Consider the following 16,473-nt stretch of genomic DNA (forward strand, 5'->3'; position numbering starts at 1 on the left):
TTTGTGTAGAGCTGAGGCAAGATGTTTAAGCATGAAACACAAGTATCAAGAGCAGATTATCCAAACTACCTCAAAGGTCAAGGCAGCACAAAATATAAGAACGACAAAGACATCTTATGGTTTGCTGGGATTGGAAGAAAATATATTCTTCTAAATGTTGATTTGTGGATCAAGCTGGCATTAAAAAAAAAATTGAACCAGATGATGCCATTCTCTTCCAGAGAGTCAATTTTTTGATGGTGTTCTTAAGCAAAGTAATATATTTGTATGCAATCCAAAGCTGTTACAATTTTATTTGCAGTGCTGATCTTCCAAGTTCACCTCACCCTCTTCCCCTTCAAATTACTAATTTGCCAATAGTGTATCTTCATTTGAGGAACTGGTAAATAAGGCCCAAAGACATCAGAGAAAGATGTTCTGTTTTCCAGTAAGGAATTATGCTTCTACAGTTTAACCTCTTCAAACACATTATAGACATCTGCTAACGTAAATATGCACTTTATGGTATTCCATGTATTTCTTTTTTTATAAATTAGAAGCATGAAATCATCTTAGTAGATGCATTTTTTTTTTAACATAATGAAATTTAGGAATTGATGAAAGAAACCACAAACATGGGAACCATCTATTTAAAACATAACTCCAACACATTCACAACTCATTGAAGAAAGATTTTGGAGAAAAAACTGAAGATCAAAAGAATTCCATTCTCCCCTGGTGAATAATAATTCTGGATTTTTGTAAAGTAATCTCGTAGAACCAGAGACCCTCAAAAGCAATGAAATGTTTCAGTCTCAGGATATCAGACACTAACCCTAATTGGAAACAGAAAGCAAGCTGTTTGCAATACTGTAATAAGCCGTGGCAATTTTGTTATTTTAGATGGGAATGTTAATGATGAGCCACAAATGCAAGTTGTTACAAAGCCTTTGAGAATAAAGCTGGATGCCCTATATTCTCCTCCCATGCTGTTCCAGTTAAAACCATACACGCGGAAGGACAAATGAAAATGTTGCCATGGTGATCAGAGCAGTTACCAAATCATGTACGCTGTAGGAAGGATTCCCTAAAGAACCTTACCAAGCATTTTGTTGCTCTTTTTAAATAAGTATGTTCAGAAAGCCTTTTTTGTATTTTGCTGTCAATAAAATAGCTACTCGGTTAGCTAAACCCTATTTCTCTACCCTCAAGATAAAAACACACCATACATTAAGAAATAGTTTAGTTAAAAATTAGGAATGGGATTCTTAAGCTGAAAACTTTGAAATAGGAACCAAGGATGAGCCTACCAAAAATAAGACTTGTTCAAGATACTTGAATGATTTTCAGCATAGGTATGTCAACGCTGCTAAGATACTGGTGTCTCCAGCTGCCCAGTTCAAAAACCAAATATTTGAATGAAAGACATCCCAAAAGCCTACTGGTTAAAAGGAATATGGGTATGTAGGGGTTTTTACAATAACATTGCATGTGAGACATGAGCAGCAGAAGCACCATCCAAAGCCCCCTGTCCTGTGTGCCCAGACTAGTAGTGAGCACAGCTGGATGAGGCCCATTATCCAAGCCAAACAGCAAAGAAAACAAAACCTGTACAATGCAGACATCTTGTATTTCCACTGCACAAAACAGTACAACAGACATCGATGGAAATTGCTAAAAATAAGCTAGAGAAGGTACATGCACTTTGGGGGAAATGCATGTGGCTTTGTTCACCAAGCAGCACTTTTCAGCATCTAAATTCAGCATTTAAGAATACCCCTAGGCCCTCGATTCCTCAGCTAGTTTTTTTGCCTTGAAGGTATTTAAGATGTTGATGGAATACAAGTTTGTGCAGAGGAAGGGAGGAAGCTTGATCTCTTATGGGTGGCTGTTCAGAGTCTCAGCTCAGACTGGTGAAGTTCTCCAACTAAATTGTCTCCTGCCTTATGGGGCTGGTTGATACACTGGACATATCAGGTACTGCACTGAGACAACTGTACTAATGCATCAGATTGAAAAAAGAGCTTTTATTTTTTTTAATAAGGAGAAGAACAACAACAAAAAATTGTCTAAAGTAACAGTTGCTTCCATCAGGTGCCTTGTAGGAGCTTAATTTTACTTCATGAAGAAGGCAGTCTTATTTCACATCTCATTCTTTTCTTCTCACTGCACTTTAAAATTGAAACAAAGAAACATTCCAGAACCTCCACAAATTACTTGCTGACAACTCAACTAATCTGTGGCCACAAAATGTACAAACATAGCGGCTGTCAACAGCACAGTGGTCTTGCTGCATATCCTAGAACAACATTTATTTACCATTAATCTACATCCCCATAAAGTCCTACTCTCACAGGCAAAAGCACGTAGAGGGCTGCTCAGAAAATGTAATTCCCCCTCTCTGTGCTGTTCAGGGCAGTTTTACACCTCCCACTAAAACTCTCAGGAACACTTACTTCACAGTTCAGTTTACTTTTGAAATAATTTAAATCATTACCATTCAAAATAAGATACAAGCAACCACAGTTTTCTACATTTTTATTGATGCAATCCTGATGTGTAACTATACATCTTCATTCTGCTCGTCGCTACAATGGCACTTTACTAAGATTGTTTTTGTAGTCAAGAAAAAACAGTCTTCAGAAAACATATTTACAGACACCACTTACTGTATAAGACCAATCACTGTAAACATTGTAAATCACTGGGACTTTTTCCTAAAAAGTGCTACTTGAGGAAAAGGTCACACTACTCTCTTTAGATAGAAATTTGTAAAGGCAATTGAATTGAATTCACCTTCCAAAGAAAATAAGAATGTTAAAAATAGCTGCAAGAATTGATATGACTCATTTAGATCCCAGAAAAATCTATCACTGGCAAAGATACCTACAATTTGATACTGTACTTGGTATTTTCACTAAGACCAAAAGAATATTTATGAAGTACTGAAATTAAACTTGTACATTGTTCTGAAAGATAAGCATTACCTCGAATTGTTCTTTTTTTATTTTTTTTTTAATTTTAAGGGGGTTTTTAGCCAAAATTGCACTAAAATATTGTAGTTATGGGGTAAGTGTTGACATCTGAGGAAAAAAATGCTAAAAGCATGCAACACTGATACCAAGTTTTAGCAGATGACATTTTTAATTGAAAACTGACTCAAAGGATAGTACAAAAGAGTTTCTTCTCCCTAAAGGGATTTTCAGATGCAGGTACAGGAATAATAAGGGGATCTTCTCCAATGTGTGCATCACAATATGCCAATAAATCTGCTGCAGCCTTGGATACCTAATAGAAGAGAAGAGAGAACTACTGTAACACTTAATTCTGAACCAATCTGAATTGCAGAAATATTTTTCAGAGAACAAATGATAATGAAAGCTATCGTAAAACAGGGAGTAGATTGCTTTATCCTTTAAATATTAGACACATCTCTCAATTTGTTCTTTCCAGGCTTAGTAATCCTTACACACATTTTATCTAACATAGTGACATAGGTGGTATTGATTGATATCATCCATGTCGAGCTGTTCCTCTGCATCAGAAGGAGGTCAGGAGCACACAGTCATTAAAACATTTATATGATAACCACCCATAAGCAATAAGGATTCTCCTTAAAGTGTCTGTTTCTGTAGAGAAACCTGCTTCGGCTCTTACTCCCATTCATTGGTTTTAAGGTTTTCCAAACACACTCTCTCTACCCTCTGCTCGTCTGATTGCAAAATAAAAAGTTCTTTAGGCACATGACCATGGGATTGAAAAGAAATAATAAATCAGGAACAAAACTTGAACATCATGTGTCATAGCTCCCATTTAAGTAAAATACTGCTCTTTTCAATGAAGCAAGACTAATGTCTTCTGCTTAGTAAATTACTGTAAGTAGTCCTTTATTCACAGCATTCATTTAAATTTTAGCACTATATTAATATTTTTTAACATAATATTTTTATACTTCTAAAACAAATAATTCTCAGGTCTCCAAATTCAGAACATGAGTTTATGCTTACTGAAAAGTCTATAAAAATACAAACACATGCAAAAATGTAGCAATGTGTTGAATATCTGCAATGCAAGCTATTTTGCAGTAAATGAAAAATGAAATATTAAACCTTGTAATTTTTGCAGCTTCATGTCATAAGAATATTGGTGGCAGTAGGCCATAGTGACTCACTTATTTTTTCAAGAATTTAGAAGGTATATACAATTATTTTTGTTCTGATCAGTCAGTAAGATATTCACAGCTATCTGTATCTCTTTGCTTTGGTGAATTATTGGGTTTTCAATATTCTGAGAGTTGAGAAAATGAATCTGGAGTCTTTACAAAGAAGTCTTTTCTCTGAGCACTGTGACAGCTTGTCCCTCATCAAACACCAGGGTCAGCATGTTTGCACAACCAGATTGAAGAGAAGAAACTAATTCCCATCTCTGGTATTTTTCTAGCAGGTGTGTCCCCAATTTTGCTTTAAGCTTCCCCACGCCCTGCTTGCTTTGACATGAACCCAGCCTATTGTAGGCTTCAGGTTAGATCTATGAAGTCGATGGGTATTGAATCAGAATTTGCATGAAATTTGAATGAACTTCTGAAGATTGTTAATTTTCTTTATTTTTAATTTCTGTGTGTCTTTGTAGAATGCTTAAACCTATGGAGAACCTGTGGTTGGCACCCCAGTATAGACTATTCCCCCAAAGGAGGAAATAAGAGTGTTAAGGTTATTTAAAATCAGCTTGTCTATGAATTGGCCTGTAAGACAAAAGGGTGGCAGAGACACTACATATGAAAAGAAGGCTGCTGGGCACAGGTGAAAAAGAAAACTGAAAAAAGTCAGAAGAGATGTTCACAAGGACCAGTGTTTCTCAAGAAAGAAGCAGGTAAAACAAAAATGTGTTGAAAGTTACAGACCTCAAAGTACAAAGGATTGTAATGATTTTCCTGTAATGATCTTGTTAGTTTTATGCACGGATAAGCAACATCAGCCCAAGTATATTGCTTTTCATTCAATGGAAGAGAAGTACAATTTCAGACCACATTCTTAGGAGGGAGAAACCCAATAATACAATTTCCTGTTTCTCTACATATTACTGTGCTTTGATATGATATAACAACAAAAAAAAGGATGTTTCACTAGTCAAAGCTCAGCATACATTTTTGTGTCTAACTTGCCCTGTAATGCTGGTAAGAATGTTGTGAAGCAGAGTAACACATTCACAGAATCATCTGGGTTGGAAAAGACCTTTGAAATTATCAAGTCCAGCCTTTGACCTAATGCCACCTTGTCAAATAGACCATGGCACTTGGTGCCACATCCAGTCTCTTCTTAACTCCAGGGATGGCAACTCCACCACCTCCAATGGGCACCCCACTCCAATGCCCCATCACCCCTTTCTGTGAAGAGAAAGCCTTCCTTCAATGTCACACTGTTTAAGTCACATTTTAGTTTGCTTTTAAACAAACCATAGTAAAATTTATTTAAAAACCAACCTGCAACAAGAAACTGAGGAATATGATCTTTGTCACAAACTAAACCTGCACTAGACCATATATTTTCATCCCTTAAACAAATACAAGGTTTTGAGAGGAAAAACCCTCCCACTGGGATTACAGTAGTCATCAAAAAAAGTGAATTATAACCATTTCTTCACTAAAAGTAGAGTAACTTAGGCCTGCACAGTGGAATAATGACCATTCACAACAGGGAGTTAAATGAGCTGATCACAGTCGAGGAGCAATGAAAACACGAGTTCCTGCAGCTGTGAGCGGCGTTGGCAAAGCCAGACCTGTGGCTCAAAAAAGAGCAAAATACAATATTGCCTCCAGCAAATTTCCTTCTCAGAGTCATTATTGGGAAGAGCAGGAAGGCCTGTGCCCTGAGCATGGCACAAGGCTCCAGCAGGGATAGTGCTTTGGCACAGGCAGCCCCCAGAGGTGCCCCACGGCCGGGGCTGTGCTGTACACACTGATGTGCTGATCGTCCCATTGTGCCATGGAAGGAGTGAAATGCAGCCCAATCTATCCTAGCTGTTACTTGCCTTCAGGGTTATTTGTAGCTCAATGTTGTTGGACAGCTTCAAAATAGCTTTTCCTAAGAATTAAAATAAATGCATGAGATTTGAATATTCAAATGAAGTGAACACATTTATCATGTCACCTTTCCTACGCAATACAGCTTGGTCTGCAAATTCAAAGTAATTTATACATATTGCAGAAGTGGCTAAAGAGAAAAAATCAGACTCCAGTTTGATTGATGAATTCTATCAGAAAGTTAACATCTCATTTTTAAAAAATCTTTTAAGGTGTATGGATTAAAAGATGGAATATATATGTATCACACTGATCTCACATTTTGTAGAACTACTTTTACTCTCACAAAAAACACATCTGGTTATCAAATTAACAATAGGGAAAAAATCCAACAAATCACTCAACCTTGATGCTTTAAAGAATTAGTCTTAGGAGGACTGTGAAATTTTACCATTATATTTCAGAATAGCAGAGGTGATAAACACTGCCAGAGTTGGTACATCCTGTTAGCTGCACTAATAATTATAAGCTTCAGTGACAGGGCAAAATGCTGCAATTACAATGTCTTCTGCCTTGTCATGGATTGTGACTAATTACCATCCTTGCTACAACACCCACTTTGCTTATCCTTTACATCTAAAACAAAGACATTCACAAACAATTATTGGCATTCTCACTGTTCATCTTCCAACACTATTCAGGACCAGTTAGGAATATTTCCTATCTTCCTTAGGAAAAAGAAAATGGAATGATAACTGATATGCCAAGGGTCTTAAATGTCAGAGCACTGCTTGCAAAGAAAAGGTTAAGTAGTGCTTTATTTGAGGACAACTCTGATAAACACCAATACTAACTTTGCTTTCTCAATTTTGCTGCTAGCATCTTTAGATGACATATTATTCTGCTAGGCACAAGGCCACTGTTCTCCTGATTTACTTTGGTGTTTCCTAGCTTGGAAACACCATCTGCATTTCCAGCTTCCTACTTACTTCTCTTTTATAACTCTAGCTGTTCCTTTGCCAGGTAAGACAGGTTCAAATATGATCCTTCTGGCATTCCTGTGGTTCACAAAAAACCCACAGTAATCCTCCTTCCAGCTACTGATCAATACACCAATAACTCCATCCTCCTCTTTCGAGTTGTCCTGCTTCTTTCACACCTCAGCAGCGAGTTGTCTTTGTGGAACCTCAGAACACAGCCCTTCTTTGCTGCTCTGACTGGCTAGAGGACTTAATAGGACTTCTTAAATTAGTTGAAAAATCCAGAACACAGGGGGGAGTCAGCATCTATCAACATACATTTTAATTGTGTAGACCCAACTCGTGCTGGTTACGGCAGCTACTGTGCATTGGAAACAAAGTGCCTCTGTAGTAGAAAAATAAACTGGAACTTCTGATTTTCCCAGTCAATACACAGACACCTCTTCCATGTTAGCAATGTGGTCTTGCCTATTGTGGCAATAACAACTTGGCTATAGCTATCTGCAAAAGAGGCTTTAATTAAATCATTTGGAAAGCCCTGGTGTTTTGTTAAATGTCTAACTAGTTTGATCAGAGGCAAAACACTAGGAAAAAAGGAAGTAAGTTCATTTATCTACCTTTACAGTAATGATCTGAGAACTTAAAATCTCCTGTTGAAACCACTGTAGAGTCCCTTAATAAAATTTGACTGTGCTGAAACACACACTTATCTGATTGAAAATTAAAAAGCCAAGCAGATTTTGAAGGAATAAAAAGCCCATCAACTGCTTCTCACAATCCCTCATATGCTTGTTCAGAGAAATTCTAGAAATTAGGGCAATTTGAAAAGTTATATTTGTTTTATGTTAGTGTAGGAGGCCTCATAATTCTGAAACATGCCAAATTTTCTTTGGTGTGTTTTTGGTCCCAGGCTATTTCAAAAAGTGAAATAATTGCACTTTCAAGCTACCTGTTTTTTAGGTCTGCCACATTTGTAATAACTGTGCTCATTTTAATTAAACTGACTGTAAAAATAACCTATGTCTTTCTTGCAGCTATGTCTTTCTTGCACATGTAATTAAGAATGTTATACACCTAACTAATGGAGCTATTTGCAAAACTGACCTAATGATGTGGGACGTGACAGTTACCACTGCATATGTAGAAGCAAGTTTAAGGCAATCTACTAAGAATCAACAATTTCAAATGCCAGTAAACTGGGACAATTTCAAATGCCAAACGACTTTGATTTTGATCTTTCCAACCCTTTCCTCTGCCACCCACACCCTCCCTTGTCAGTTCTGTTCATGCAGCTGCAACATGACCTGAGCTGGAACTAACCAAGGCAGACCTTTTTCTACTGCAGGAAGCAAACACCTGTCCCTGTGAACAGGTTATGTGATGAACTTGTGACACACTATGAAATAGAGAAACTACTTTTGCAAATTCAGTGGTCTTACAAGACATCATTAAAAACTGCCACAAAACACAGTGACTGAAATGTCTTTTTTCATATGAGCAAGATTGACCTCTCATGTGAATTGCACTAACATTTCTGAATTCTAAATATTACTTCTCCAGCTGGTGAGTCTCTGATCTGAGACTATTTTAAAAATCATAACTATATACTACTGTCCCCATGCTGACTACATGCAGACTTTCAGCACACAGGATGGATGGACAAACAGACTGAGTTAAGACTACGTGAAGATTTCAATGTACAACATTTTTAAATTGTCCTACTGAATTAATAATGTCAGTTACAGTTTGTAACAACTCAGTTACAGTTGTTTGTAGAGAACTGGGTAATTTCAATACATTACTTTTTAAAGATGGAAAGACTAAAAACTTCTTCCTTGTAGAGACTGGATTTTTTTATCAAAATAATTATTCTCTATTTTCAGAGGAAAAGAGCAAAATAAATGAGCATTGCTTTCTTAAAAAGTTCTACGGCATTTTTAGCTTCAGGTCCTTGATACTTCACAAAGTTTTAGCCTAGTGGAAAGCAGAATGACATGCAAGAATAATCCACAGGATTTTTTGGTTAAAAAACCTGAAATGCTCTGTTTAATAGCGCCTTTAATGATTATATTTAATCCACAAGAGGCATGATGGAACCAAATCTTCACATACAACATGTTATCAAGTGTGAAGAATCATAACTGCACACTGCAACCGTACACTTTTTTGTGCAATGGCGTCTGCACTAAAACAAAACAAAGCAAAGCAATTCAGCTTGTCTCATCATTATCCAAAAATTTTGCAATATCTTAAAGACTTATTCCAAATCTTAAAGGAGAAAAACCAAGAAACCATAGCTGCACTTCTATTCAGCTACAGGTGGCAAAGAAGAGCACCTGTGCACCCACCAGCTGATTTTAAGCATTTCACAAAATACCACTTTTGACAAATGTAACAGACACTCACACAGAAGCAGACTTGAAGCCAGGCTTTGGAAATCTCTACACTAGAACCCACCAGTCGGTCTGTAACTCACAGTACTGAATATTGTTTTATTGCTCAACACAGATTCTTGATTTCTGCATTATTAAGGGCATGCTGTTCACCAGACTAGTCAGTGAATTCAAAATATCAACAATAAGTCTAACTTTACCTTTATTCTATCCATGTATGCTTCCATTTTTAATTGCTCCACAGCTTTCCTGGCTTGAGAAATACTGGTTGTACTGTTTGACACTAGTTCCTTCATTCTGCTTTTCCTGGAAGAGATGAAGTTGAGACCATTTAAAGAGCAGGTAGCAAATGCAGCAATCACTGAGAGGACAATTGTCTGAACTCTAACCAGCCCTTGCCCACCACATCAACACTGCCAGGCTGTTTCTCATGAATACAAAGCAGACACCATTTATTTCTGTCCTCTTGCAACATGGCAGTTTATTGCATTATATATTTGCATCCTTGATCATCAGCATTCTGCCTGAATCCTGCAAATGACATACAAATGCAGAGCACATGACCATGACTTCAGCGTGAAAATGGTTGCCCTGGTTCACGTTGCCAACGCAGAACAGCTGCTCACAAACAGACTTTGCAGGCATTGCACAGTTTGGCTCCACGCCCCAGTTACACCTAGGAACACCAAAACAACCTCAGAAATGTGTGCAGTGGAAATTAATGCCACACCACTCTCACCAAGCATCAGAGAGAAATTCTAAGATAGAGAATGAGTCAGAATTCTGACTATCAATAAAAGAAGTTTAGAAATGAGGTAACAGATTAAGAAGAAATAATGCAGAGGTTTCCAACTTTTTGCTTAGACACCCCAGTAAAGTCTAAAGATGATTAAACCTAGTACAGTATGCTGTACAGTACAGGATGCTTTATTTTTAAGAGACCTGCAGCTCTTGGGAAGGGACATCTAGGTAAGGCATGGCAGCCTTTGGTTCTGTTGCATTGCTCCTCCCTGAGGGATTAAATCAGCTCAATATCCAGCAGTCCTCAGCACTGTTACCAAATGAGTCAAGACATCCACATTCAGACCCTGACTTACAATATCTGTGCCAGAGGTGGTCCACAGGTTAGACCCCCTTGTGCTGACACCTCTATGCAGCACTGGCCCAGCACAAGGAACAGTCACTGCTGGAAGTCACTGGAGGTTGGACTAAGGCCACATGGAAAGATGATGGGATACAGACAACCCAGACAGGTCCCAGACTAGCTGTATTACCTAGTAAGACTGGATGCTGAGGTTTCAATCAGGCAACATTCCCCTGTAGTCCTTACCACAAGGGCTACCTGCAGCCAGATTAGTCTGGCACCAAGCCTCAGAAACCAACACAAAGTTCAGCAAAATGCAAAGGACACAGAGTGTGAGAGGCAGACACAGGAGAAAAACACACACATAAGGAGGCATTTTGCACTGCTGCCAAAGCACTTCAAAATGAATACTTCCAGCCTATTTCTGGATAAGAAGCAAACACCTAGAACCACACAAATTTCCCTTCTTGAACCTTGATAGCTTACCTGATCCAGCCACTGGGGTGTGAGATACAAACAGGAAATAAAGTAGGACACTGGAAATGCTCTTACAAAAAAACCTGTATGTACAGTGAATGCCCCTGTTAGACTGAAGTACCCAATCCATAGTACAGAAAGAATGGAGGAATAATTTTTTAACTGCTTTGATTTTGCAAAAGACAAATGCTCAGAGACAAAGCAAAGACAGCTGTTTCTTCTCACAGCCTGGTATGAAACAAATTATTTCTAAAAATCAGTAACCTGTGCTGTAAAATAGATGGTGTAATACAAATGCCATGGTGAGCCATGCTCAACACTAATTTGAAGAAACAATAGAATCTTTTTCTCTCAGGTCTAGTATAAGTCAAGGCAGGGAAATGCTACTTGAAAATATATCAAAACAAGACAACCAAAACAAGAGCTTTAGCATATGCCAAGACAAAGAACAGGTTTTCTGCATATATATGTGTCATTTGAATGGAACACAAGTTTCCCCCTTGTGTGCTCTGATGAAATAAAATCGTGTCAGAACACAGCAGGTTCTTTGTCTTAATCTTTGTTTACAATTTTTTAACTCATATTCCTTACAAGGCACAGGACTGAATACATGCGGAGGAACTGGCTTTGCACAAAATGCCATGTACTGTATGAAAATCCACAACCAAGCCACAGCCTCCAATCCATTCTGAGATGTGTTTTGACTTGCAGTGGAAAGTCAAACAGCAGAAAGGATACAAGACATTCACAAAAGGAAAAGGCTCTGAATTACAGCTCATCTCTGGACTTTTTGTTTGACTCAACCTCCTCACTTTTGAGTACCAACCTATCCATAAAAATTAGAATAAACACATTTAGCTTTGTTTACAAAATGATACCTCCACAAGAGTGAATAATTTAAATTTTATCATGTCCACATCTATGTTATTAATGATCACAAAGTCAAAAATATCAAAGCTAAATCAAGTCAGAGGCCTTTCTACATTTGCCACAAAAATTTAAATTAAACTGAATTAAGCAACTGCAACTCCCTGAACAGTCCAGAGAATTCCAGATCTCCCACACTTTTCTGGCAATTCACTCACTCATACTGTAAAAGCTATAAACATTAGAGTAAGACAATTTGAACTGTCACTAGCTACAACAATGTTGGCAAGAACAGTGTTCATAGTACTTCCAGCCAGTGTTTAAGCATTAACAAAATAAGGATTAAGTCCATAGTATAATGTTGAAAAGGCTATTAGGCATAAAAATGCTTCTAAAAATTCAAAGCATGTTTTTAAAGCAATGCCACAAAGATAATATATCCTTACCTATATTCTGAAACACCAAATAGGAAAATTTTAAAAAAGAAAATATGTATCTTGACTAGTAAAGCATTTCACAGTATCAAAAACCAACCAGAATGTGAGGCTTCATAAAAAAAAAGAACTTCAAAACTAAAAAAAAAGTCTGGCACTAGGCATTTCAGACATGGGAGAAAATTTCCACTTATCCCCAGCAAGAGGTTTGTTTATACTCTGAAGCACAAACATTTGTTCTGTTCCCAATCCTGCTCCAACCTTGGCCTTTACATGCATTTAAATATTTAACTACTATATTTCTGGAAGTGTTTAGCATCCATTTAAGTATTTAATTTTCTACAGACAGATATGGTTCCATAACTTTGTGAGACTGACTTCTCACATACCAAGCTACACAGACCTCCACCTTCTCTCACTCTCTGCAAACACTGTACATACCTGTGCATCATTTAAGGCCCTATTACATATGGTGTGATGTTGAAAATGAGAATTGTACCCACTTTCAAACCAGGCTGTGATAAAGATCCTTGTTGCAGACAAAACTTTGTATGACACTTGATTCTATTCTCCTTAGGACCTATGACAATAACCTTAAGCTTAATAGTCTTTAATGAAATAAAATTGTTACTTAGAAATACAGCTCTGGAGAGAACAGAAATTTTAATTACAAGAGAATCTATTACACACCCATCCCCTGGAATGAGGAAGCCTCTCCTTCAAACACCCTCTCACAGGATGTGTTTCATCTGAGGCTGCAGCCTGACAAATGGATCTGATCCTCTCTCTTAAGATGACTCCTCTTAAACTGTCCAAGTATTCTCTAGGCCTTCAGTCCCACAGAAAGGCACATTTATCTTTATATTGTACCTGGGTGAGCAGTCTACAGGATCATGGAATGGCTTATATTGGAAGGCACCTTTAAACATCACCTGGTTCAAGGCCCCTGCAATGAGCAGGAGCATCTTCTACTGTAACAAGTTGCTCAGCGCCCTATCCAAGCTGACCTGGAATGTTTCCAGGGATGGAGCATCCACCACTTCTCTGGGTAACCTGTTACAGTGTTTCACCACACTCACAGTAAAGTTTTTTTCCTTACATCTGGTCTTAATCAGCCCTCTCTAGCTTAAAACCATTACCCTTTGTCCTTTCACAACTAACCCTGCTAAAAATTCTGTCCCAGTTTTTCTTTTAAGCCTCTTTTTATTACTGAAAGGCTGCAGTAAGGTCTCCCTGGAGCCTTTGCTTCCCTAGGATGAACAATTCCAACTATTTCAGATATTCCTCATATGAGAGGTGCACCAGCCCCTTGATATCCTGGTGTCCCTCTCCTGGACTGGCTCCAACAGGTCAATGTCCTTGCCGTGCTGGGGACCCCAGAGCTGGGTGCTGTGTGCATGCAGTGCTACCAGAGCTGAGCAGCGGGGCAGAATCACCTCCCTTGACCTGCTGACCACATTGCTTTTGATGTTTAAAAGGAGCAGCTTCTCCCCATCATTTGAATTACCTAAAACCCCTGGAAGCAGAAATTCTCCGCTGGGTTTGCTGCTGCTCTTTCCTAGCTGTTTTTAGGTTGGATCAATGCAGGCACACACAGGCCCTGATAATCACTGTAGTTACAGTAACTGTGCTAAGGAGCAGCCTTCATGCAGCCTACATGTCACTGCTGCAGGCAGCAGACCTGGATTGTACAGGAGCTCATTTATCCAGAGTATTTTTGTGCAGCACATGAGTTCATTGACCTGGTCTCTATTGATTCCTTTCTTTTAGGGGAACACTGGCGGGGCTAACGAAGAGCAGTGACAGCAGCTACACAGCCTTTTTTAGCCAAACAGTTTCTGCTGACTGGCACCCCACAGCAGACAGCCCTTTCCTAAAGCATCACTCCTGAGAGCTGCACAGCGACAGCCTCCCAGCCAGCTGCATTTTCTGGTGTTTTGTTTTGTTTTGCTTACCTTACCTCATCCTTTTTCTGGGTGCACGTAACTCATGTGTGCCGAAGTTCTTCATTTCCCAGGCTCCTAAAAATGCTTGTGAAGAGCAGCTTTTCCTTTTTTGTTTTACAATGAATGATTGTACCCAACAGCACTTCAAAGGCAAATTTATCTTATTATAATGCATAAAGCTGCATAAAGATTTGCAGGTATAGCTTGATGCTGCACTGGGGTAAGGAGTGCAACCTTTGCTTACTAAACATTACAAATACTTGTTAGTAAAATGCAGAAAAAGTCTAAAAACTTGAGTAACATAGAAGCAAAATTGACTTTTCAAGCTCTTCAAGATGGATTTCTACAAGAAACAGGGATGAAATGCTGCAATTTCCCCCCCCTCTAGCTCCAAGTACAATCTTACAATGCCATACCATAAAAGTGACCTCTGGAACTCAATCTGAAAAGTCCTAAACCAAATTGCTGCCTTAACCTAAAGTCATGGACCTGAAATTACTAGATTAGAAAACCTGGGGTTGACAACTCCAAAGAACACCTTCCACACAAGCTCTGTACTTTGTGGACCACACAGCCCAATAGGAAAGTTGAGCCAATCAATCATTCAACTAAGTCCCAGTGACATTATCAGGAATCATCCCTGGATATCACATCCTAAATTGAGGAAAGATCACCGCATTTAATTATCCCCTTGCAGGAACATAAACAGCAAAATTTACAGCCTCACAGCTGTTCGATGCCAAACTGGTATACTAAAGAAATTAAAAGAAAAAAAAAAAAAACAAAGAAAAAGAAATGGAAAGAAACCCAACTTCCTCTGCTACCTCAGTTCTTACTCTACGATTTACAGCAACTGATGTAGCTCTGTAAAGAGAGAGGCAGGGTAAGGAATCCTTTTCCTTATCTATCTCATGGCCGCACAAAGAAATACAAGAAAATTACTGCAGCTTTTCACTCCATCTCCTAAAAAGAAGCTTAGTAGTACAAGCAGAAATTATTAGATTAAAAGCAATGTGAACTATTGTTCACAATAAGGAAAGAATGCAATTTTCATACCATAAATGTGCTGACTTTGAAAATAACTTCTCCTCATGTAACTGCAAATCAGTGGAACTCCAGCAGCTTAGTTCTTGTCTAACATACCCAGTACTATATCCAGTCCAATTGTCAAGTTCCAAAAATTCTTGCCATCATACCCAAATTTTTACTCAAAATTATAATCTTGCTTCTCAACATTAAAAAAAAACAAAGGAAACAAGGGCTGAACTAATGTGATATTTCCCAAGGACAATCTTTTTGTGCAATATTAAATATTATTTATCATCAGCATACAGGTTATGTGAACATATAGCCCAGCAAACCATCAGAGATTTCGAAAGTCTTGAGGCAGAAAGATTTTTCCTGGCTACTGTTTTACCTCTTTAGCTAATTTTGAAAGGTAGCTGTGAGCTTTCAAAGAAATACACAGGAAATTTTGATTATTCCTCCTAAACCCCGCTTAAAAGGCATTTGAACAGAATTGTAACCTACAATGCAGGGAGAGAGCTTCTCCGGGAAGCTCGGCACTGCATTACCAGCAGGGTAGAAGCGGTTTTTAAGTTGCTATTCCGAGTTTTCTGTCTGACTGCACTGCCCTAATGGCTCTGCTGTGCAGCAGCTCCCAGCAGCACACATCAGTGGTTACCGCCAGCAGCAGCCGGGCAGCGGGAGCTGTTCCTCCGGCAGGGCAGCCAGCCAGCAGGAAAAGCGGCCACTTCCTTCAGCCTTCGCCCCAGGCAGAGAGGAGGAGGAAGGAGCAGCCGGCAGAGACCCCCTCCCCGCCGCCCGCAGGATACCTGGCTCGGGGCGGGCTCTCCAGAGGATGCTCCCGCCGGTGCCGCCGACAACGGAGCCCAAAGCCCGGCGCCGACTCCTGCGGATAACCGGGAAACTCCGGCTCGCCGCCGGTCCTTGCCTACCCGCAGCAGCCCACGGGAGCACCGGGATGCCGGGCGGAGCGGCCAAGGGATTCCCAGGACACCAGCGCCGACAAGAGAACCCCGCGGAAACCGCGACCCGCCCTGCGCCCCTCCCGGCACCTTCTCCCGCCCGGGCCGCCGGGCACTCCCTCCCTCTGTCCCTCCCTCCTTCCTTCCCTCCCGCCGTCCCTCCCTCGCCGTGAGGGCGCGGAGGCCGCGGGCAGCCCGGCCGGGGCACATGGCGCGGCAGGGCGGGGCGGCCGCGGCCCCGGTGCCGCCGCCCTCACGCTCCGCCTGCCTCTGGCCCTCCCGGCTCCTGCTGCAGCCGCCTCCTGC

At 39.7% G+C, this 16,473-nt stretch overlaps 1 protein-coding gene across 1 annotated transcript; it reads right to left on the minus strand.

The window, feature by feature from the left end:
* Positions 1-1,986: 1,986 nt before the first annotated feature.
* GNG4 (G protein subunit gamma 4) lies at positions 1,987-16,259 on the minus strand. Its single transcript, XM_036381266.1, has 3 exons — positions 16,015-16,259; positions 9,572-9,677; positions 1,987-3,267 (listed from the first exon to the last, which is right to left on the minus strand). Exons 2-3 carry the CDS (start codon positions 9,665-9,667, stop codon positions 3,139-3,141), a joined length of 225 nt encoding a protein of 74 aa, XP_036237159.1. The 5' UTR covers positions 9,668-9,677; positions 16,015-16,259; the 3' UTR covers positions 1,987-3,138.
* Positions 16,260-16,473: the final 214 nt, after the last annotated feature.

The sequence above is a fragment of the Molothrus ater genome, chromosome 3 (assembly GCF_012460135.2).
Source record: "Molothrus ater isolate BHLD 08-10-18 breed brown headed cowbird chromosome 3, BPBGC_Mater_1.1, whole genome shotgun sequence".
In the NCBI taxonomy this organism is placed as follows: Eukaryota; Metazoa; Chordata; class Aves; order Passeriformes; family Icteridae; genus Molothrus; species Molothrus ater.